Source organism: Mustela nivalis (assembly GCF_964662115.1).
Source record: "Mustela nivalis genome assembly, chromosome: 10".
Classification (NCBI taxonomy): domain Eukaryota; kingdom Metazoa; phylum Chordata; class Mammalia; order Carnivora; family Mustelidae; genus Mustela; species Mustela nivalis.
The window spans coordinates 106,133,174-106,156,873 of record NC_139029.1 but is presented as its reverse complement, the minus strand read 5'-3'; the positions used below and the strand labels follow the sequence as shown (position 1 = coordinate 106,156,873).

At 36.9% G+C, this 23,700-nt stretch overlaps 1 protein-coding gene across 2 annotated transcripts in view; it reads left to right on the top strand.

Annotated features, from left to right (window-relative positions):
- Nucleotides 1-1,753: 1,753 nt before the first annotated feature.
- The window catches only part of GPSM2 (G protein signaling modulator 2), a 58,394-nt gene continuing 36,447 nt past the window's right edge, over nt 1,754-23,700 (top strand). The window contains exons 1-4 of one of the 2 annotated variants that reach the window (XM_082687579.1): nt 1,761-2,105; nt 13,007-13,311; nt 22,484-22,705; nt 23,286-23,421. In XM_082687579.1, the coding sequence (XP_082543705.1) occupies nt 13,256-13,311; nt 22,484-22,705; nt 23,286-23,421 (414 nt within the window). In that variant the 5' untranslated portion in view covers nt 1,761-2,105; nt 13,007-13,255. Of the gene's footprint in view, nt 2,106-13,006; nt 13,312-22,483; nt 22,706-23,285; nt 23,422-23,700 lie in introns of both variants that reach the window. The other variant, XM_082687580.1, reaches the window with a different exon arrangement.

Below are 23,700 nucleotides of genomic sequence, written 5' to 3'. Positions count from 1 at the left end.
TGATATTTTTATTATTTTTATTGAGCTCCAAGAAAGCAGGGGCTGTACTCCCTCTTGCTCATTACTATATTCCCAGCACCTACAACAGTTTCTGACACATAGCAGAAACTTAATACATACTTGCTAAATACTGTAATGAATAAGTTGAAAGCTGAGGGCTGACAAGTAGCCAGTCATTTAAAGAGCCTGAGGGAAAAAATCTTGGCAGCGGCAACTGCCAAGAGAGAAGGCCCTGAGAGAACCCTGAGGCTTGGTCTATTCTAGAGAAATGTCCTGTGTACTTGAAGCAAAGTAAGCTAGAAGGAGAGGGAAATACAGGAGAGTAGAGAGGTCGGTAGGGCAAGATCACTTCAGGCTCTTTGCGGGCTCTGGTAGGGAATTTTGATTTTATTTTAAATCAAATGATAAATCACTAAAGGTTTTCAAATAGCAGAGTGACATAATCTGATTTATGCCTTTTAAAGGGTAATTTAAAAACGAATTCAACTTGAGTAAGTTAGAAATAACTCATACGAGTGATAGAAAGTCACAGGTGTAAGAGATTTGCAGGTGGGACATAATGATTCATTCTGGACAATGGATGTTGATAGGAAAACATCCTATCAACACCCAAAAAAGAATTTATGAGTAAGAAGGAATCATAATACCTACCTCTGAAATGGTACAGGCATCTAATTCAGTTGTTGTTTATAAGCATCTGATATTAAAGGTAGTTGTTGATAATAATGATAATAGGTACCATTTATCAAGCAGTCAGGTTTAACTGACTTATCTCATGGAAGCATAACCACCCCTTCTATTACCTATGTTTTGCAGTTGAGGAAACTAAAGCTAAAGAGGATAAGTAACTCTTTCAAGGTCAACCAATCCCTAAGTGGCAAAGATGTAACTCAAATCCAGGTCAAGTTTGATGCCAAAGCTGTTATTTTCACCAATTTGCCATAACATATTCCCAGGAAGAGAAATGCTGCTTGGGTCACTGTTATGGCGATCATTCAGAGAGATACTGAAAGTGGGGTTCTCTCTAACATATCCTTAAGCCTGCAGAAACATTTAAATTTCATTTCAGTGGAGAAATATTTGAAAAATAATCAATTAAATTCACCTCCTCTTTAGCCCCGAGAGAATGTAGTCTTGGTATTTTTGTGAAGAACTGAGACCTAAGTTTTGGTTAAATCTGGTATGGAGACGGTGCATGGAAATAAAGCTGACTTTTCCCAGTGTATCTGAAATGTAGCGGCCCGAAACTGAGTCACGTGCCTCCCAGCTTTCCTGGGATCTGGCAACTCTGCAGTCAACACCAGTTTGCTTTCTTAACAGCTGGAAACGCCAGAATGGTGACAGGGCCGCAAGAACTGAGGCTGCCTTGTTCGGACTTTGACACGGTCCCTCTGTTCCTGTCACAGAGCCCTTTTTCTTAAACATCCCGCATAGGCCGCTTGGGAAACTCGTTCTCTAGGCTGGACCGAGCTGTAAGTGCAGGACGCATTTGTTCTATGCGCCCATCTTTTAAAGGGGTCTGCGCCAGACCCTCTCGGAACTCTATCGGTACGATATTATTCGCTCCGCCCTTCAGTGTCTGAAGAAGAAGTAACAGGGCAGAAGAGCAGTTTCAACTTGAAGGCTGAGGACAGGACCCAGAACGGCGTGGGGACAAGCCCACCTACCCGAGTCCCCGCCGCCCTGACTCGCAGTGCCCCACCCGCCCCGCAGAGCGGAGGCAGAGAAGCGGACAACTGCCCCGCCCCGCTCCGCCCCCCGCGCCGGCCATTGGCGGGTCTGAAAGACGCGGGGCGTTGTCCGTTTGAATGGGAGCTACTGAAGCTGGGGCGCAGGCGCAGAGGAGGGGAGCGGTGGAAGCTGGCTACGCGGCGGGACCCCTAGGAGGAGAGGATTGCTGCGCGAGCTCTGGCCCACGTGACCTGCGGCGAGCGGGGGCGGGGGGCGCGCGCCTGCCTCCCGCAGTGCCTCTGTCCAGCAAGGCACCCCCGACGCGCGGACGCGCCTGGGGGAGGGGCCGCGGCCACCCGTCGGTCGCTTGAGGCTTCCTCAGCTGCAGCTCCGTCGCTATCGCCGCGCTCCCGTGACTCGTCGGCCCGCGGGAGGTGAGTTCTGAGGCGTCTCAGGGCGCCCCGCGGAGGGGGATGACGGGGTGGGGCATGTGTGTGCGGGGCTGGGTCGGGAGGTTCTGTGTCCCGGGGCTGGGGGCCGCCTGCTTTGTTTGGGTGCGCGGCTGGGGCGGGCGTGGCGGGGACCCGAGTGAGGAGACCAGGAACTGGATGAGAAGCCGCTGGCTGAGGTGCAGGTTGCTTTCTTACTGCGAAATTTTTAAACGAGTCAAGTTTGAGAGCTTTGTTCCCTAACTTTTTTTTTTTTTTTTTTTTTTTATAAAAAGTGTGATGAGGGCACAGCGACTCCTCACGTATTCTGAGTGTAACAAACAGTGGATTAAAAACCCGAATCCCCGTGTAATTAACCCGAGGCAGATAGCATTCACTTGTGGTCTTGCGCTTGCTGTCTAAAGCGGGCAGTGTTTGTCAAACACCTGCATTTACCAGTTAAGTTCTCGGATTTGAGGCACCGACCTGTCGAGTTACCGTAGGTACTAGTAATTGCTGCAAAAAGTCTTAGTAAGCAGAGGATGTTAAGAAAGCCCTTGTCGGAAAATCTGTATAATTTATGGAATATCTTCGAAGAGGGGAAAAAAAAAAAGGTGGATAATTTATAATTAGTTTTAGTGGTAACCAGTTAGGTCACTTTAACTAGTATCATTTGAACTCTATTAAAGAAAACAAGTAAGGGTGGAAATTTTATTTGCCTTAATGCATAATTTAACCTTGCCGCAGAGTTAAACGGAGTAGCTTCTTGGCTTTTATTTCTGTGGACTTGAGTTGGAGTCTTTCGTGGTGTGTAGCTAAATTTTCAAGCTGCTACGTTAGAAGGGTGCCTGAAGATTTCCGGTCTGATAACCACCACTGTGATTACCTCTGATAAAGACCATTTTTTGCTTGGGTTGTCCCTATTCGAGAAGCAGCTTTGGTTTAATTTTTATGTTGCTTACTTGTAAACAAAGGGACGGTCACTGTTGATTGACCTGGGTGTGTGTGAGGACAGTGAGGGCAGTCCCAGACTTAACTCTGCTTTAAGCCTTACCATGGATTCGTTCTGACAAACTCCTTAGGCGATTATTTATGGTAAAACGAGTGGAGCAGATACAAAGTAAAAAGTTGTGTGGTATTGTTGTAGAGGCGGTTCCTCTCAAATCTGCTTTGGCTAGTTCGGCAGTTTAGTTGTATTTTCTAATGTTATTAAATCAGACATGCAGGGTGTTTGGGTGACTCAGACGGTTAAGCGTCTGCCTTTGGCTCGGGTCATGATCCCAGCGTCTTGGGATCGAGTCCCGCATTAGCGGGGAGCCTGCTTCTCCCTCTGCCCCTCCCCCTGCTTGTGCTGTATCTCGCTCTCTCTCAAATAAGTAAATAAATAAATAAATTTTTTTAAAGGCTTTTTATTTTTTTATTTTAATTTATTTGTCAGAGAGAGAGAGAGAGAGCGTGAACACAGGCAGACAGAATGGCAGGCAGAGGCAGAGGGAGAAGCAGACTCCCTGCCGAGCAAGGAGCCCGATGTGGGACTCGATCCCAGGATGCTGGGATCATGACCCGAGCCGAAGGCAGCTGCTCAACCAACTGAGCCACCCAGGCGTCCCATAAATAAATAAATTTTTAAAAGATTGTTTTAACAATAAATCAGACACGCAGTGTTAGAAACGTTATATTTTAATATAAACCTCAGACTTGGTACTAGGCTAATTACAGCGAAGATAGGTTTAAATGGCCTTGTATTTAAGGGTAAAATGTCTTAAGATTTACCTAAATGGTAAAAAATTTTGTAATTAGTTATCTGGAATTTGAAAATGAAAAAACTGATGTAGATTTAGACTATTGTAAATCTAATAGACTTTCAAAGAAGTAATAACAGCTACTATCATTATTACTGCTATACTTTATTGAGTACTTGCGTTAAGTACTAGAGCCAGGCACTGGGTTAGGTAGTTTATAAAATGGATCTCTAATCATCACAACACATGTTGGATAAGTGTCATTATGCCCAAACCAAGTCTGAGAGTTTAGCTCAAGATCAAGACGTGGTAAGTCAAACTGTGTGGCCTGATCCCAGAGCACATACTCTATTGCTTCTCTGCGACTGTTTAAAACTCCTCAGGTTCTCTGGATTCCATTTGTAGGGACATAATCCACTTTTAAGGTGCCTGTAGGTGTTGTGTTTTATTGGGAACCTTGTAGAAATATTTCAGTCCTCCTTTTAGGACTGCTGTCTTCGGTTCAGTATCTTACAAGTCATATAACGTTTTCAATATCCTATAGTCATCTTTATGAAAACAGTAAAAAATTAGGTAAAATTTTCCTGAATTATTTACATGAATATGAATGTACTTTTTACTGTGGAGCAGATCTATATTAAAGCCCAGTTTTCTCTCTAGTATAGGATTCTTTGCTGCTTCAGAGCTCTTATCTTCTTCCCAGGCAAGAAATTTTTAAAAGTTTGTTGGGCATTGATTATGTGCAGAGCAATTTGCTTGGTGTTGTGAGATGACCAGAGAAAACTTCTTATTCGGCAGTTGCTTCTGGAGTTTTTGAAGTATCTTCCTTTTGTCTCTCTCCTCTACCCTGTGTGTTTCTGCCAGTTTATCTAACACAGATCTGACTTCTGCTATTCTTTTGTTGAAAAAATTGCAAGGTTAAATACAAGGCCACATACATATTCTGAGTCCCTAACACTTTAGTACCTTCTTAGACTTCTCTTTTCCAACTCCTAACCCAGTGTGTTTGAACTGGGCATACATTCTGTGCATTCTTACCTCCTTGCTTTTGCTTGAATCATTTCCCTGTGACTGGAATGCCTTTCCTTCATTTGCCTAATAAGGTCTACCCATCTTTCAAGGTATAGTACAGATATCCTTGCTTCTAAAAAGCTGTCTCTGGCCCTTTTTATTTAGAGTCATTCTTCCTATATTATCTGGTAACATTACCGAATTGAATAAAACATTTTTCCACAGGTTAGTGATAACTTTTGGAAGAAGGCAGAGTTACATTTTCCTATAAAGAATTCTAAATTCAAACTTTCTAGGGACCCTTTTTAGACATTTTTAACCCTCTTGCATTTGGGATCTATTTCTCCTTAAAAAGAAAAACAAATAAATAAGCTTATACTTATTTATTAATAAAAGGATTACAGATCAGAAAGGGGAAGAACTAATATATATACATTTAGGATGTTTTTTTTTGTTTTTTGGGGGTTTTTTGGGTAGAAATTGGGCTTAGTGTGAACCATCAGTGTTTTGGGGTTGCAGACATATTCTTGTGATCTCCCGGTTTTATAACCTGAGTAGTCATTCAGAAAGCACTGAAAATATAATTGGGAACGATGAAAATTTAGAATGTCTTTTTTTTTATTAAGTGCCATTACTATGTCCTTTATAACTTTGGTATTGTAATACTTCTATGTATCCATTTTTATATGTTTCAAACAGTTAACTAGAAATCCTTTTTCTTCTTCAGCTATCTAACTGAAACGCTTCAAAAGTTTATTAATTTTACTAATGGGTTAAAAGAACCATATCTATTTAACATTATTTTGTAGGAGAGATAATTAACATTATTTGTAAACTCTGGGCTGCAGTTTGATGAGAAATAAAACTAAATAATGGGGAGAAAATTATTAATTTTATTCTAATGAACATACTTTTTCCTTTAGTTGAACATGGATGCATGCACACACACACACACACTCACTCCATGCCAATGCCAAGTGTGGAGCCCAATGAGGGGCTTGAACTCAAGACCTGGGCTGAGACCAGAGTCCAAGGCTTAACCCACTGGGACACCCAGGCACCCCTATATTTGTAAATATAAATCCATAATCTTGGGGTACATGGCTGGCTCAGTCAGTAGAGCATGGGATCTTGATCTCGGGGTTTTGAGTTCGAGCTGCACATTGGGTGAGGAGCCTACTTAAAAAAAAAGTTATCTTGTTGCAGCAAGACTTTTGATTCAATAACTGTTTTGTAGGGGAAAAGGAAACCAAGATTAGGGATGTTGCATAAAAGTAATCTCTCTTTTCTCCTTGAAATTTTGAAACAACTGCTTCATCCTCTTGAATTATTGTAATCACTGAGAATTATAATTACAAAACAGCAGTTTTAGTGATTAGTGTAGTCACTGGCATAATTCATATTGACCCCATATATAATCTAAAAATAGAGCCCCTCTGTAGTTTATCACCCCCCTAACCCCAATAAAAATCTTCAGTATTTAACTTCTTCCTGATTTATCATGGGCTGCCAAACCAAAGACACTAAGTTTGCTCATGCAATAATTACTATATCCATAGTGCTTTGTGTAGAGACTTTTGGAAACTGCTGTTGACCTATAGACATTCAGCATTTCTCATGTTAGTGAACTAGTACTTGGTCCTTTTTCACTGCAATAGTGAAGCCTTGAAATATTTAAATACTTTTCTTCTAAATTACATATTGTTTTAGTATTTATCTAGTTTGAAATTTCATATATGGTTTATTTGTATTGACTATCCAGGGAGCATAATTCATTGGAGTCCTTAAATATAAATGTTTCCTCATAAAAAAAGAAAGTTTATGCATAGTTTAGTTGTTTAGAGTGGTGAACTTTTAGGTATAAATATTGAAAACGTGAAAAGGAATTCTTATTGTATATTGCTAAAATTGTTTGGATTATACTATTCTGAAGTGGTTGTTGCATTTGCGTTTTGAAAGGCCATGGCTCTGGATCTGAATTTTTTTTAATCTGCCAGAATAAAAATGAGAGTTTGAAAGTAATACTACCTTAGTTTTCTATTTGATATCTTTCATAATGACCTTCGAGAACTTCAAATACACTTGGAAACCCTTCTGACTGGTAGTATACCTTTAAGATACAGATTTATTTGGAAACTAGTACCATTAATCTATTCTTGGAATTTTATTCTATTTATTTAGCTGACTGATAGTCACAAACAGCTTATTAGAAAGTTTTTATAATAAAATGTGTTTCAGTTAGCAGTTATGCAGTTAGTTTTGCTTGTTTTCTAAACTAACTTGGTTTGACATCTCACAGACTAAATTTTGATTGTTGAAGACATAAAGATGAGCAATAAATTAAGGCTTAACCATAATTGGAGTGCATACTTTAGGATTATATATTTGCTTAAGGAAAACTTTATTCATACAGTTTTTATAGCATAGTCTGTGGTAAATTCACATTTCTCCAGAATGATAGAGAATAGAATGATCTGCTTAACTAATCAGTATGATTGTTTATTTTATTAATTTGGGATTGTATAAAGTAATTTACATTTGTGATGTATGACAGTGGGTAATAACACCATGTTCAACACTATGCATAGATACATGGATATACACACACATGTACATACATGTGAGTGTATCTTTGGTTCAGAGTATTATGTAATTGAGTTATCTTTGGTTCAGAGTATTATGTAAAAATTAGGTTATATTATTGGTTTAGAGATTGAGTGTGTTGAAAAAAGAAACAGAACTATTATGCCTTGCTTTAATTTTTTTTCTTTCATTGCAATTTCTCTTTAATTTTGCCATTGACTTATTGCAGTATTTAACATTGAGATCTCATTGGTACTTTAAAAAAAATTTTAATTTAAAGATGTGCAAAAATTCAGAAATGTCAGTCACTCAGTTCTATTTTTTTAACCTCAGATTCTTTCATTTATTGAACTTCATATGATTTCAAATTATCTCAAGTTTGATATCTTTATTTTTTTCAGCTATTATTTGTGAATGTAACACTTTACCAAGTACAAGTTTAATAGAAGTATTTTACTTTTTCCTATTCAAAGTCTAATCCATTTTCTCCTCTTGGAAGTATCCCTCTTCCAATCCAGTCTGTCACTATACTGCTACTGCTCCATCTACCTTGAAAATTGGAACTCTTTTAAGTTCTCTGTTACTGCTTGACCTTTGCCTTTCACATCTAGTCAGTGTGCATTGTTTTTCCTTTTTCTTTAGGTACTCCTAGCCAGATTACTTAATCAAGTACTCAGCCATTCTTAGGTCTGACTTCCCTTGCTTTAGGCACTAATTTCCCATATCAGTCATATATTCTGATATCAAAATTTTTTGGGGGGTGTAGTTGTCTCTTCAACATCTGCTGCACTAAAATCAGGCTCTGAACTTTTCTCTCTGTTGAACTTTGTTTTGGCATCCTTCTTTATTACCCCCATTACTTCTACAATGTATATTTGTTATTATAACCTGTATCCTTAAGTCTAATATAAAAGAACTTCATTTAAAATATTTTCTTGACTCTTCTTCAATATTTATCCCTGTTCAGATTCATAAACGGCTACTGTATCTGACTTGAAACATTACAACTGAAAGGGATTTGGAGAATTTGACTATTGCACCTTAGAGGGAATTATTGGCATAAGAAAAGTTTAAAGAATTTAGATTATCTAATCTAAAGGCAAGAAAAGGGGGCACTTGGGTGGTTCAGTGGTTAAAGCCAACACCTTCAGCTCAGGTCATGATCCCAGAGTCCTGGATCAAGCCCCACATTGGGCTCTCTGCTCAGCGAGGACCCTGCCTCTTCCTTTCTCTCTGCCTGCCTTTCTGCCTACTTGTGATCTCTGTCTGTCAAATAAATGAAAAAAATTAAAATTAAAAAAAATAAAGGCAAGAAAATTAAGTTACATTCATTGTCTGATGGGTGTTACCAGTTTATAGAGATACTTAAAAGAATCAGACCAGAGGTTATTGGCATTTAAATTGGATCATTTGGACAAATTGAAAGGACAAAAGATATACATGTAACTGTGTATCTCCTATGTTTCCCCATCACTTAGTTCCCAAATATTTTACTAACAATGGAATAGAGCAAGGCTAGGATTTATTTACTCTGATTGCATACCTTGGACAGTGCCTAGAAGTCCACCTACCTGTATAATGGGAATCTGCCTATTTTGACTTACTAATCAGGTAATTAAGTGTGAGGCAATCGAAATGATATACTACTTTATCTTTTTATGTGCTTTTGTCAGTTTCCAGCATACAGAAAAAAATTATGTCTTTTTAGTTCTCTGTAGTCAGATCAAAAGGTGTTGTGAGTTTTTGTTAGCAGTGGGATTTTAGAAGCGCTGTTTTTTAAAACCTGAGAGGTGCTATGAAGGACATATGTTTACTTGTAAATTACTAGTTATAAGTCTTGATGGAGATTGGAGATTAAATTTGGTGCCTTTTTTTTTTTTAAGATTTTATTTATTTATTTGACAGAGACATACAGAGCACAAGTGGGTAGAGCAGCAGGCAGAGGGAAAGGGAGAAGCAGGCTCTCTACTGAGAGGGGAGCCCGATGTGGGATTTGATCCCAGATCCTGGGATCATGACTTGAGCCGAAAGCAGCCACTTAACCTACTGAGCCACCCAGGCACCCTAAATTTGGTGACTTCCTAATGTTCTTTCAAACCTTTAATTTCCATTCTATTTCCTAGTCCTGTCATTAAATTTTCTTATCCTAATGAACATACTTTAATATTTATTGCAGATTTTATTACTGTTACACTAGGAATATATAAACTGTGTGTTAAATATGAAGTGGGTTTGTTAACTGTGTAATGTACAGCATGAATGAACACATTGTTACTAAACTGGTTAGAGAGTTCTTGCAAAATTAATCATTAAATCAAGAATTGCTTGTGAGTTCAGTGAATAATGAGAAATGCTACTTTATTGTTATGGAGATTGTAATCTAAGAGTGACTGGTTTGGGATATAATTCTTTTGAGAATTGTAAAACCATATTATAAATAGTCCTTATTGAAATGGTGAATAGCATTCCGTCTTCTTGCTTGTTTAAATTAGTTTTAAAATGTTTCTCTATGGGGCGTCTGGGTGGCTCAGTGGGTTAGGCCACTGCCTTTGGCTCAGGTCACGATCTCAAGGTCCTGGGATCGAGTCCCGCGTCGGGCTCTCTGCTCAGCGGGGAGCCTGCTTCCTCCTCTCTCTCTCTCTCTGCCTGCCTCTCTGCCTGCTTGTGATCTCTCTGTCAAATAAATAAATAAAATCTTTAAAAAAAAAAAATGTTTCTCTATGCAGTCTTCAGGTATTTCACAACTTCATTTATATACATTTGTTAATTTGATTCCACGTTTACCTTTTAATGAATATAAAGTTAACATTTTTTAGTGATTGGTAAAATTTGAAATTTCATTATGATCTGCGTGAAAAAATATTTCAATTAAATTGTAACTTAATTTAATTCAAAGTCAAATTTATTCTAATACTTTACCTTCTGCCCCATTTTATAAATAACAGCCTAAACCTTAGTGTGGGTAGAGGAAGAAGACCTTTTGGTTGACAGTTTAGCTATAGGGTAATCTAGATGTACTTTGAAGCTATTGCTATTAATATCTACACTAATTCCCCTATAGTGTTTTATTTACTAAGGAGGCACGATGGGATTCTGAACAAAAGAAAAAGATTTTGGGGGTTAATAGCTGCTACCCTTTCTTTTCATCCATTCTTAAGACAATGCTTCCTTTGTTGACCAGGGAAGGGATAAAAATAATATTATTTTGTGTTTTTTTATTTTTATTTTTTTACGATTTTTTAAATTTATTTGACAGAGAGAGAGAGAGATCACAAGTAAGCAGAGAGGCAGGTGGTCTCGGGTAGCAGGGGAGCAGGCTCCATGCTAAGCAGAGAGCCTGATGTGGGACTCGATCCCAGAACTCTGGGATCATGACCTGAGCCGAAGGCAGAGGCCACTGAGCCACCCAGGCGCCTCTATTTTGTGTGTCTGTGTTTTTTTAATATGTCAGACTGGTTATTAATATGAAAACTTCGTTTCCTCTGGGAAGCTTGTTAATATTCCCAAGGCTGGTCCTTTTCACCTTCTACCTCTTCGCAGGTCCTTTTCTGCTTTGTTACTGACTAACCTCTTTTCTAACCGTACCGATTAACAAAGCAGTCGGTATGTGTGATTTAGAGTCTACGTTATAGCTGAAATATTTAAAATGATGTTATGTGGTAAAGGAATTAGATTTAGGGGTGCCTAAATCTAGGCTCAGTGGGTTAAGCCTCTGCCTTCGGCTCAGGTCATGTTCCCAGGGTCCTGAGATCAAGCCCCACATTGATGTCTCTGCTCAGCAGGGAGCCTGCTTCCCCCTTCTCTCTGCCTGCCTCTCTGCCTACTTGTGATCTCGCTGTAAAATAAATAAAATATTTTTTTTAAAAAAGGAATTAGATTTAATTGGATGGCAGCAAAAGAAAAAAATGGATAGAAATGGAAAGATTGCTCCAAGTATGGAACACATTTCTAAAAGAACTATTCAAAATTAGGATTAGCCACCCCAAGACCTTTCTGGGAATACTGTAGTAAAATGTTAGACTAACTGACCTATAGAGTTGTTTATAACACTGAGATTCCAGGACTTCATAATTGTGTGTGATGGCCTGTAGTTTCTTTGTGATGTATCTGGGTACGGGATTCATTTTCACTTTTCTATTTAGGATTTAGTGTGTGCTTCTTCAATTTGCTAATTAAAGTCTGTCTTCAATTCTGAAAAAAACTCTTTATCAATGAAGATTTTGCCTTTACTTTCCTTTCTATTTTTCCTTCTAGTACTGTAATTAGACCTCTGTCAGAGCCTCTCATTTTGTCTTTCTCTTCTCTGAAACTGCTCTTCATTTTTCATCTCCTTATCTTTGAATGTCTGGATAATTTCTTCAGATACTCTTTTAGTTTACTTATTCTCTCTTTAGCTTACCTGCTGTGCTATTTAAACAGTACATTTAGTTATTAATACCAATGTTCATAGCAATAATTTTTAATAGTAAAAATATACAAAAACTACAAATTCCCATCAAGAGCAGAATGAAAAATATATTTGGTATTCAATGGAATATGATACAGCAGTGGAAATCTGCAAACTGTAGCTATGTGCAACAAGTGAGATGAATCTCAGAAACATAATATTAAGCAAAACCTTAAAAAACTAAATAATATAATTTTTAGGCCTATGCAGATACTGTACCACGGTTATAAAAACAAACAAGGGAATAATGAACAAAATTCAGTTTAGAGATCACCTTAGAGGAAGGTATGATTGGTTAGGTTGAGGCATCCATAAGACTTCAAAGGTAGTAAGAATGTTCTTAAACTGGGTGGTGGTATATAAATGTTTGTTGTGTCATTCTACACATATTTTCTAAATTTGTTTTGTACCTACTCATTACTAATAACATTTTAAAGACCTTAAAAAGTAAAAGTAGAATATACTCTGAAAACAAATGAATACAAGTATAAGCTAATTATCAACACAAATGTTTTCAAAGGAATAAATTTAGAGTTTGGAATTGGCTTATTCAAATAATTACTGAATTCTCATTTTACCTGTTAAGATAGAAATTTTTAAAGCTTAAAGTATCATAATTTTCTCTTTAGATGCTCTAAAACATTCTCCTGTATTTGTTTACAATAGAAAATATTACAGGACGCCTGGCTGGCTCAGTGGGTTAAGCCTCTGCCTTTGGCTCAGGTCATGATCCCAGGGTCCTGGGATTGAGTCGCGCATCGGGCTCTCTGCTTAGCAGGGAGCCTGCTTTCTCCTGCCTCTGCCTGACTCTCTGCCTACGTGTGATCTCTCCAAATAAATAAATAATTAAAATCTTTTAAGAAAAGAAAAGAAAATATTACATAGATTATTGTATTTTAAAACAACTTTAAAAATTAAGGTGTAGGTCCCAAATAAATGTAATAGATTCACATCCTTATTGAGAAGCTTTATGGTGACAGTTAAGCCCTCTGTTGCTTTTTTTCCGTGATTGATATGACAGCAGTCTGTGGAGTTAGCTATGTGATTATGTACAGATTGGACTTACTTTAGGTTATTCTTTGAAAATAGGACTTCAAGCAAGGCATCTTGTATTCCTTTTGCAGAAATGTTGCTGAAGTGCTGCTGAAAGGGCCAGAGATGCAAGGATTTGGGACACACTTTGAAACTTTAAGCTGTCTGACATTGACCTCCTTTTGTTATTAATAAAGAAGAAGCAGGAGCTTAGGATGTATTAACACCAACTCATTAATATACTAACCGGACAATGTTCTGCAGCAGTTCTACATTGTAAAGACCTGGATTGGCACAAAATTAAATAATTTCATATTTTACTCCGCTTATAATATGACTCAATGGAGGAAAATTTGATAAGTATGAGGGAAGACCATTCTTTTCATGTTCGTTACAGGTAAGACTACTGCTTTCTTGGTGGCTTTTAATCCTTATTTAAACATGTATTTAGTTCTGATCATTTCAGATTTAAATTTGAATATATTCAAAATATATTATCTTCAGTTAGTATCTCCTGTATATGGTATTTTCTTTTTGTTGTGGTTGTTGTAAGTTTTTATATCCTTTCTATAGGAAAATGGTGCTAAAGGCCAATTATATATTATAATTTATTAATGTTTTGTGGATGAGTTTATGAATAGTTACATTATATTTTCCAACTATTGTAATGCAAATATAAAAATGAAATATATTTCTAAATGTTTGGGGTAAAAGATGGATTTGTAATATGGTCAGATGAATGACCTAATTTTTATGTTTAAGTTTTTATTTTATTTATTTATTTATTTATTTATTTAAAATATTTTTTAGTTATTTATTAGAGAGAGAGTGAGAGAGCATAAGCAAGGGAACAGTGGAGTGTGAGGGAGAGGGAGAAAGCAGGGTCTCCCTGAACAGGGAGTCTGATGCAGGGCTTGATCCCAGGGTCCTGGGATCATGACTTGAGCAGAAGGCGGGTGCTTAACATCTGAGCCACCGAGGTGCCCCATGTTTCAGTTTTTAAATGGTGATCTTTAATAAATGAGCTTTTTAGAAAGCCAGTAGCATTGAAATGGGTGGGTGCTTTCTAAACATGATAAATAGCCAGTTTAGTATTTAGTGATAAAATATTAATGACATTTTAGATACATTTAGGAACAAAGCAGTGATTTCTGCATCATTATTTAACATTTATTCTAGAAGTCTGGATCATTGCACTAACAATAAAATGAACAAATATTGAATGAAAGGCATGTAATTATTAGGTGATTAGGATAATAGATTTTTTGTCAAAGAATAGATAATAGATTTCTTTGTCAAAACTGTTACAAGTTGGGGGGCGCCTGGGTGGCTCAGTGGTTTGGGCTGCTGCCTTTGGCTCAGGTCATGATCTCAGGGTCCTGGGATCGAGCCCTGCATCGGGCTCTCTGCTCCGCAGGAAGCCTGCTTCTCTCTCTCTCTCTCTCTGCCTGCCTCTCTGCCTACTTGTGATCTCTGTCTGTTAAATAAATAAATAAAATCTTTAAAAAAAAAAAAAAAAAACTGTTACAAGTTGGGTTGCCTGGGTGGCTCAGTTGTTAAGCGGCTGCCTTCCCCTCAGGTCATGATCCTGGGGACCTAGGATCGAGCCCCGCTTCAGGCTCTTTGCTGGGCCAGAAGCCGGTTTCTCCCTCTCCCACTCTCCCTGCTTTTATTTCTTCTTTCCCTGTCCCTCTCTCTCTCTCTCTCTGTCAAATAAATAAATAAATAATCTAAAAAACAAAAAAAACTGTTATGTTAGTATTAAATAAACATCAGAACTTGTAGCAATGGGTAGTAGTCAGCATTTCTAGTAAGTTGAAGTTATTGGTTACCAAATCTTAGATCTTAACACATGTTTAGGAAATAGATTTGTGATCTAACATGATTCATGTTAGGGCAAGGTGCTGCCACAGAAGTTTATATAGGTAAGATGAGGGTATTTCTATTTTTAAAAAAGGAAGTTTTAGGAGCACCTGAGTAGCTCAGTTGGTTTAACAGCTGCCTTTGCTCAGGTCATGATCCCAGGGTCCTGGGATCAAGTCCCACATCGGGCTCCTTGCTCAGCATGGAGCCTGCTTCTCTCTCCCTCTGCCTGCTGCTCCCCCTGCTTGTTCTCTCTCTCTCTCTCTCTCTCAAATAAATAAATAAAATCTTTTAAAAATTTTTTTAAAGTTTTGAATAAAAGAAAGGGAGGACATTCAGCATAATTAAAAAGGGGTTTTAATAAATGAAATGTCCTCTACCCTTTTGGGCATAGTTCCAGAAACCTGGGAGTTATCTTACATGCTTTTTTCTCTTCTTACTCTCTGTAGCCAGTTTGAAGTCATGCCAGTTTTACCTCCTTAACGTTGATCCAGATTGAGCTACTCATCTGGATCCTTCCTATCACTGCAATAGTTTAGGCCCCCATTATCCTCCCTCCAGATTCCCTCTATTCTCCATTCTTACTCTTAGAATCCATCTTTTTAATTTGCTGCTAGAGGGCTCAGTCTAAAAACACAGAGCTGACTGCGCAAATTCTGCTTTATCACCATGGTGGCTCCTTGAAATCTGTAGGGCAGACCCAGGCTTAAAACAGTACACAAGATCTTCTGTTTTTTAGCCTCTGTGTATTCCTTTGTCCTTATTTTCTCCACTCCTCACCTTTCCCTCTGAGTTCTGGTTCCCTATACATGTCTTGCTGTTCCATGTCTCTGTGCCTTTGCTCGTGCTGCACCCTCAGACTTGAATTATCTACTCCTGGAAACCATTTCTAAACAGTATAGTTTGACTATGTACCTTCCCTGTGCTCACATAATATTCTTTGCATATTTCTTTCTTTGTCTCAACTATATTAAAATTCATTGTATCTGTTTATATGTTTGTCTCCTCCTTGGCCACTCCCTTCTTTGACCATTAACTTCCTTAGGGCAGCTATGATGCCTAGCATGTTGTATGACTCATAGTGCATGTTTGATGGAATGTCCATTGAATTCCATTGGACATAACTATCAGGTGAATCTAGTAAGTAATATTTTTATCTGTCTTACTAAGCATTTTCGAGGGTGGTATACTTTTTAATGCTATAAGAATAGCAGATAAGGAGGAGTAGATTATACATCTGCCTGTAGGAACGTCTTAGATTTGTCCTTTTTCCATTATAGGGTGAACATGGTTATATATAGGTGTAGGACTTCACTAAAAGAAACTTTAAATTCCTGTACTATTTTTAGTAAGAATATGCCAAACAAAGCTCTGGCTTCAACAGTGCTCTAAGATCAGCATTCTGTATATTAACTGGATTATTGTATAATTGCAGGTAATACTTTGTGTCCTTTACATTAGGAGTTGTGGCCTAGTATAAATTACTGTTCTACTCTGGTAAACAGGAAGCATGTAATGTGTTATCCATATGGTTCTTTCATTGTGGCAGTCCTCATCCATCCCTGGAGGAGTTTCTGTAGCATGAGTTTGTAATTTTGAAATGAAATGATTTTTTCCATTTCAACAGACACTGAGGAACCTCCTGAGAGATGATATAATGATTTATGAAGTATTTTGTGACCTACTTGTGAAGGTAGAAATGGAGACTGATAGTAAAATGAAATTAGTTTCTAAACTTTAAAACAGTGTATGATTGATTTTAAAGTAATTATCATTAATTCTTAGGCATGATAATAGTATTAAATTCTTTTGAAAATGAATCTCTTTTAGAGATATATACTAAAATATTTACAAGTGAAATGATGTGCTTTCTGGAATGTACTTCAAAAGAATCTGCGGTTGGAGAGTGAGGATGGAAGTAGAGATGAAATATACTGAGAGTATTATATATTGGTAATGTTGATGTTGAAAGATGGATATATCAGGTGCATTATCAAGCAAGTTTCTTTAGTTTTGTATTTCTTTGAATAAAAATTTTTTCATACTTCTTACTATGAATAATAAACACTTCAGTACTTTCATATTGTAAAAATTGACCATTGCATACAAGTTGTAAAGGAATCCAATTTTGGTGTTGAATTCTTCAGTTTTGCTAGGTAAATGTAGTTGTTAATATTCTTTCCTCAAGAATAGTTTGAGGTGGGGCGCCTGGGTGGCTCAGTGGATTGAGCCGCTGCCTTCGGCTCAGGTCATGATCTCAGGGTCCTGGGATCAAGTCCCGCATCGGGCTCTCTGCTCAGCGGGGAGTCTGCTTCTCTCTCTCTCTGCCTGCCTCTCTGCCTACTTGTGATCTCTCTCTGTCAAATAAATAAATAAAATCTTTAAAAAAAAAAAAAGAATAGTTTGAGGTAATGTGAATGGTGGAAATAGTATTGGGTTTGGAACAAAGAATGGTTTCATTTCTCAGCCTTGCATTCCCACGGTCTTATTAATAGGTCATTAAACCTGTCTGAGCATCATTTTCCTCTTCTGTAATAATACCTATCTCAGAGTGTTATTTTGAGAGTTAAATTTGATATTTAGTAAAAGATCACTTTTAAAACTAAGTTTTAGTTTAAAATTTTTTAATTTAATTTAAATTAAAACTAAGTTTTAATTTAAACCCATCAAAATTCAAATCTAAATCAAGATAAATTTACACTATTTTCTTTCACAAAGTAAACTAGAATAACTAGGTATATATGGTAAATTGAATGGATGAAAATTGTTTGTGGTGGGGTAGGATTAATAATGGAAGAGATCCATGCTCAATTAGAACCCATAGAAGGTAGAGGGAGTTAAGGTCAGTAAAAAGATTTGACAGCCACAGAAGACAGCACAATGGAGAAGATGGAGAGCACTCTTTTTTTCCATCTTGAGTCCTCAATCCTAACAATTATTTTTAATAATTGTTAATTAATAATTATTACATTATTACATGCATGTAATAATATATGTAATTATTATTAATAATTACATACTATTCTTAGTATGTAAACCTTTTGAGGGGAAGATCTGATTTGAACAAAATCTCTATTAAATCTTTTTAAATGATATAGCATTGAGTTTTTAATCTCTTGCTTTCATTGGTATACTATGAACACAAGAAACCAAAATTTAAAAGGTAAAGAAAAAAAAATCTAGTGTGGAAGAAAAGTAAATAATAATAAAATATAAAAATCAGGGGCCCCTGGGTGGCTCAATTGTTGAGCGCATCTTTAACTCAGGTGGTGATCCCGGGGTTCTGGGATCGAGCCCCACATCAGGCTCCTCGCTTGGCGGGAGGCTTGCTTCTCCCTCTCTCACTTCCCCTGCTTGTGTTCCCTCTCTCACTGTCTCTCTTTCTATCAAACAAATAAAATCTTTTAAAAAATAATAAATAAAATATAAAAATCAAGTTGAAATGACATGAGTTTGTGCAAAAATAAGGAGTTATAGCTATAATGGTCTATTAGCAAAAACAGAAACATTTCAATTAAGGATAATAGAACTGTGTTTATTTATAGTTACTAGGAATGTACTTTCTTTGATTATACAACTAGATACGCCATTAGAAAGAATAAAAGAAACATTGTATGTTGGATGTATGTTAATGGAGGTATTTTCCCAGTTTGTCTTCTACTCTGGGTATGTTCTTTGTTTCCAACCCAGCTGGTAAACAAATTAAGTAATTCTATTCTCTCATAGAGACAAAGAGGATATGAAATTACTTTCTCTCTTACTATTTAATGATCTTCTAAAAAATTTATAAACCAACTTGCCTTGACTACTTTGTAATTAGATATATTTGATTAAGGTGTTAGAAATTTTGCCAGAATATTGACTTATTGTCTAATAAAACTATACCAGAGCCACAAAATTTCTTAGAATTAATCATAAGCTAGAGAGTTTGGGACTTCATTTTGGAAATTAGTTACTGAAATAACTTTTCTAGGTAGTTTCCCTTACAGAGCATTCTTATTTCATAGACTTCAGAGACAGCTGAGTAGCCAGCAGTGTTCCACTTTGCTGTCACTCTTTCTAATGAAAATTATCTAAAATGTCTTTTTAAGGGGGTGTCTGAGTGGCTCAGTCTGTTGGGCCTCTGCCTTCAGGTCAGGTCTTAATCTCAGGGTCCTCAGATGCAGCCCTGCATTGGGTTCCTGGCTCAGCAGGGAGCCTGCTTCTCCCTATCCTGCTACCCCTCACTTACTCTCTCTCTATTAAATAAAATCTTTTTAAAAAATAATAAAATGCCTTCTTAAAAATTTGTAGCTCTTATGACACCATTAGTCTATAGCTAAATTAAAATTATATGCAACATCATTTGGTTTGATGGTTCCAGTATAAAGTGTGAGTTTAAATCCAGAAAGTCATATATTTGTGGGGAAGATACTTATTTGAAGAAGACGTTTCTCTGGTTTATATGGATATAGCAAACATGTTGTAAATTTCCAGTTTTAAGGCTATTCAGTCTTATATCTGAATAGCCAGTTCTGCCTTATCTCTGATTTCCTGGCCAGCCACCTACCCATCCTGAACAGATGGTGCTGCTGTGTGTAACTATTTCTCTCCCTCTCCCTCAGTGAATATCATCATTAGTATTCCATTTTACCATGGAATGTAATTTTCTTTTAACTAATGCTCTGATGATGGACATTTAATTGTGTGGGGTTTTTAACTGCTATGAACATCTCCTTTCACATATATTTTTTTGAATTTGTGTCGCTATAGCTTTAATATCAATTCCTAGCAGTGAAATTGCTCAATGTGTAATTTACATAATTGGAATCATGCTTAAATTAAAAATTTTTAATAGAGGGGCATTTGGGTGGCTCAGTTGGTTAAGCGTCTGCCTTCGGCTCAGGTCATGATCCCAGGCTTCCAGGATCAACTCCTGCATCAGGCTTCCTGCTTACTAGAGAATTTACTTCTCCCACTGCCTCCATCTGCTTGTACTCATGCACAGATGCTCTTGCTTTCTCTCATTCAAATAAATAAGTAAAATCTTTTTTAAAAAATTAATAGAAAAAGTAATGTATTTTTAATGTAAAAATACACTTCCCAAGTTTTTTCCTATGGTAATTCTTGAAAGTTCAGGGGTTTCGGTATTCAGACAAATAAAGACACTTCATTTCAGTAGCTCATCTAGCAGAAGAACCCTTTAATAAAATCACATTTTTACATAGTAGTCTTTTACTACCTCGTTTCTCTTCACACACAGAATATACTGGTAACCTTGTAAAACCTTAAACAAAAACAATTTTTTCTTCATGAAGTCTCTAATGTTCAGAAATACTTTTTTTTTTTAAGATTTCATTTATTATTTTGACAGAGACACAGCAAAAGAGGGAACACAAGCAAGGGGAGTAGAAGAGAGAGAACAGGCTTTCTGCAAAGCAGGGAACCCAGTGCAGAGCTCGATCCCAGGACCCTGGGATCACAACCTGATCCAAAGGCAGAGGCTTAACAGCTGAGCCACCCAGGCACCCCTCAGAAATACAGTTCTAAAGGGCAGTTTTTACTTGTGAAAGACAAAAATCAGTTTTATTAATTTGAAATGACATGAAGAAATATAAATAGCAATTTACATTTTCTGATTTAACCAATTAATTTTCCAAGTACTTAAGATCTTCCATCTTTATATCTAGTTGACTTGATGTGATGTTGAAGCAAAATGTCAAGTAGAGGTTTACTTGCATTATTTTGTCTAGATCCATAAAGTGAGGGTGAAATCACTAGTCTGTGAACGGACAGTATCCTTTGGCTAAATTACTTGAATTATTTAAAAAAAAAAAAAGACACCTGCATATAAAACTTGAAAATTACCTATCCGAGATGACTACATAAATCTGTTTATCCTGAACTAAAAGTCTGCTTTGCACCTTTGCAATTGGCTCTATTGAACTTAGTCCAGACTTTTCTCTTAGGCTTATCAGATTTCTTTTCTACTTTTGCAATTCCATTTTAATTTATGGCTTTAAGAAACCTTGGCACGTTACAGACCAGAGACAGCATCTGAAGAAAAGTGTTAATTGACCTGCTACTACAAATGCTAAAGTATAATTGTGTTTAAATAAATTTAGGGTGAGTGATGGTTTAATTCACATTTCTTGTTAAACCAGTGATTATCAACTCTGGCTTGTACGTTGGAATTCCCCAGGGGTATTTTAAAAAATACTGCAAGCCAGCTATCATTCTCAGTGAGTGGGGCCTAGCATTGAGAGTTTTATTTATTTATTTTTAAAGACTGATTTATTTATTATATAGAGAGAGTATGTGGTGGAGGATGGGAAGGGCAGAGGCAAAGAGAGAGTGAGTCTTAAGCAGACCCCATGCTGAGCATAGAGTCTGACATGGGGCTTGATCTCATGACACTGGGATCATCACCTGAGGTGAAACCTAGAGTTGGACGCTCAACCAACTGCACGACCCAGGTGCCCCACACTGAGAGTTTAAAAAAACACTCTACATGAGCTCTGCTGTTGTGCAGCCAGGGTTAAAAATCACTGCTCTGTTAGAATCGCTCAAAGCTAATTCTGATAAGGAGTAATTTTGTGTTGCTCACAAAATGAAAATGCTTGATAAGTTCAATCAGGGTTTTCTAAAGGGTGATATGTGTACCAGTTATATTACATAAGGTAATTTTACTTTCGTATTTTACTTACACATATTTGTCTTAATATACATTCATAAATAAACATAAGTATCACATCAAATTCACAGTTCCATGGATACTGCTTTGGATGAAGCTAGAGTTATTTTTTTTTTTTTAAAGGACATATGCCAGTTTCAAAGAGCTTTGCCAAATTATAGAAGCACATTTAAGTGAATGATTAGGTAATACACAGACATGGCAGAAATCATAAAAATATTGAAGAAAACACAGTAGCAACTTTGGTGAAAGGCACCTGCTAAAGTCTACGATTAGAATCTGAATTATCAGTACTTTTTCTCCTACAAAGATTTACAGTAACGTCATTCTTCTGGCTTTTAAAAATCCAGTGACAGACTTTGACTATTAGAATTAATGCAATCTTTAATTACTGCTTTCTAACATAAAGTTTCTTGACTCTTAGTTCTTTTATGGAAGTGTGCCTGATATATCAAAATATTTTGCTCTTTTTTTCTGAGGTATAGATGATCATGTGGTGAGAACAGGAAGGATCGTGTGTCTGTATGAGTGTATGGGACAGAGAAAGAGGTATAGATGGTAGTAGGAGGGGTTGATGGACAGGTGAGTAGATCACTTTGATATACGGACTGAGAATGGTATTAATTATAGGCCTTCACCTTCCCCAGGTACCTGTTTTCTCTCCAAACTCTCAGAAAGTCTGTGAGATTGCCACAAATCAGAATACTTTAGGAAACACTACTTTAGGTTCTCTCATTTGTAAAGTGGGTTGCTCTGGATAGGCCATTTTAAGATGGACTCCATATAGTAATATATAGCTATGCTTTATAAAAGACTTCTGAGGCTCAGAGATATTTGATTCAGCAACTTAGCTCATGCTATAAATAATAGTTGACTGTTTTATCAATAATGTATATCTACTTCAATTATAGAGGCAGCTTTTCTGAGCAAGAGTAGCCACAGTCAACTTTAAAATTATATTACCTCAAGTTAAAAATACTTTAGTGTAGTTGTAATGTCATGTTGTAAATGTCTGTCCTATATAATTTTATAGAATGGAAGCTTCTTGCCTAGAACTGGCCTTGGAAGGGGAACGTCTGTGTAAATCTGGAGACTGCCGTGCTGGTGTGTCATTCTTTGAAGCTGCAGTTCAAGTTGGAACTGAAGACCTAAAAACACTTAGTGCTATTTACAGCCAGCTGGGCAATGCTTATTTCTATCTGCATGATTATGCCAAAGCATTAGAATATCATCATCATGATTTAACTCTTGCAAGGTAATTTAAGCTTTTTAATACTCTTTCTCCCTAAGTGTCCCTTAAAAATTTTTTTTTCATTCAGGGGCGCCTGGGTGGCTCAGTGGGTTAAAGCCTCTGCTTTCGGCTCAGGTTATGATCTCAGGGTCCTGGGATAGAGTCCCACATCGGGCTGTCTGTTCAGTGAGGACCCTGCCTCCTCTTCTCTCTCTGCCTGCCTCTCTGCCTACGTGTGATCTCTGTCTGTCAAATAAATACAAATCTTTAAAAAAATTTTATTTTCATTCAATTAAAAAAACGAACTTAATGCATTCTAGTGAGTTCTAATTCAGTAGCATTGCATTCTAAAACTAATCTTTAGGCTGATCACAGTTTAATTAAATAAACTAATAGTAGTGAAATGATCCTAGGGTTTAATTAAATGAATGAAAATTAATTAGATTTAAATATGGAAATGTCAGTTTTAAATTTATTTAAAGTAAGTTTCAAGGCTAATGGGTCCTTCCTACCTAAAGCATGTCAGTTGTCTTCTGGGAAAAACTGTACTCTGACTGCTTTTATTTTTAATACCACTTACTTTTTTTTTTCTTTTTTCCTCCAGGACTATTGGAGACCAGCTGGGGGAAGCCAAAGCTAGTGGTAATCTGGGAAACACCTTAAAAGTTCTTGGGAATTTTGATGAAGCTGTAGTTTGTTGTCAGCGACATCTAGATATTTCTAGAGAGCTTAATGACAAGGTAATAAGGAACGTTAGATGGTAGGTCAAATGTTTTCATTGAAATTGCTTTGTGTTTTAAATCCTATTTAATTATTCTGTAGTTTACTAGAAGTTAATACCAAAAATATTTCTAGAAAAAGTAAAAGAAAAAAATAAAAAAATTTAAAATAGAGAAAAAGAAGATAACACATTCTTCTTTCATAAGTAATCATTTGTTTAGTTCTTTGTGGATGGCCAGTGTAAACATTTCTTTTTCTTAGCCATCAAGGGTATTATAAATAAATATGTGATCAGCATT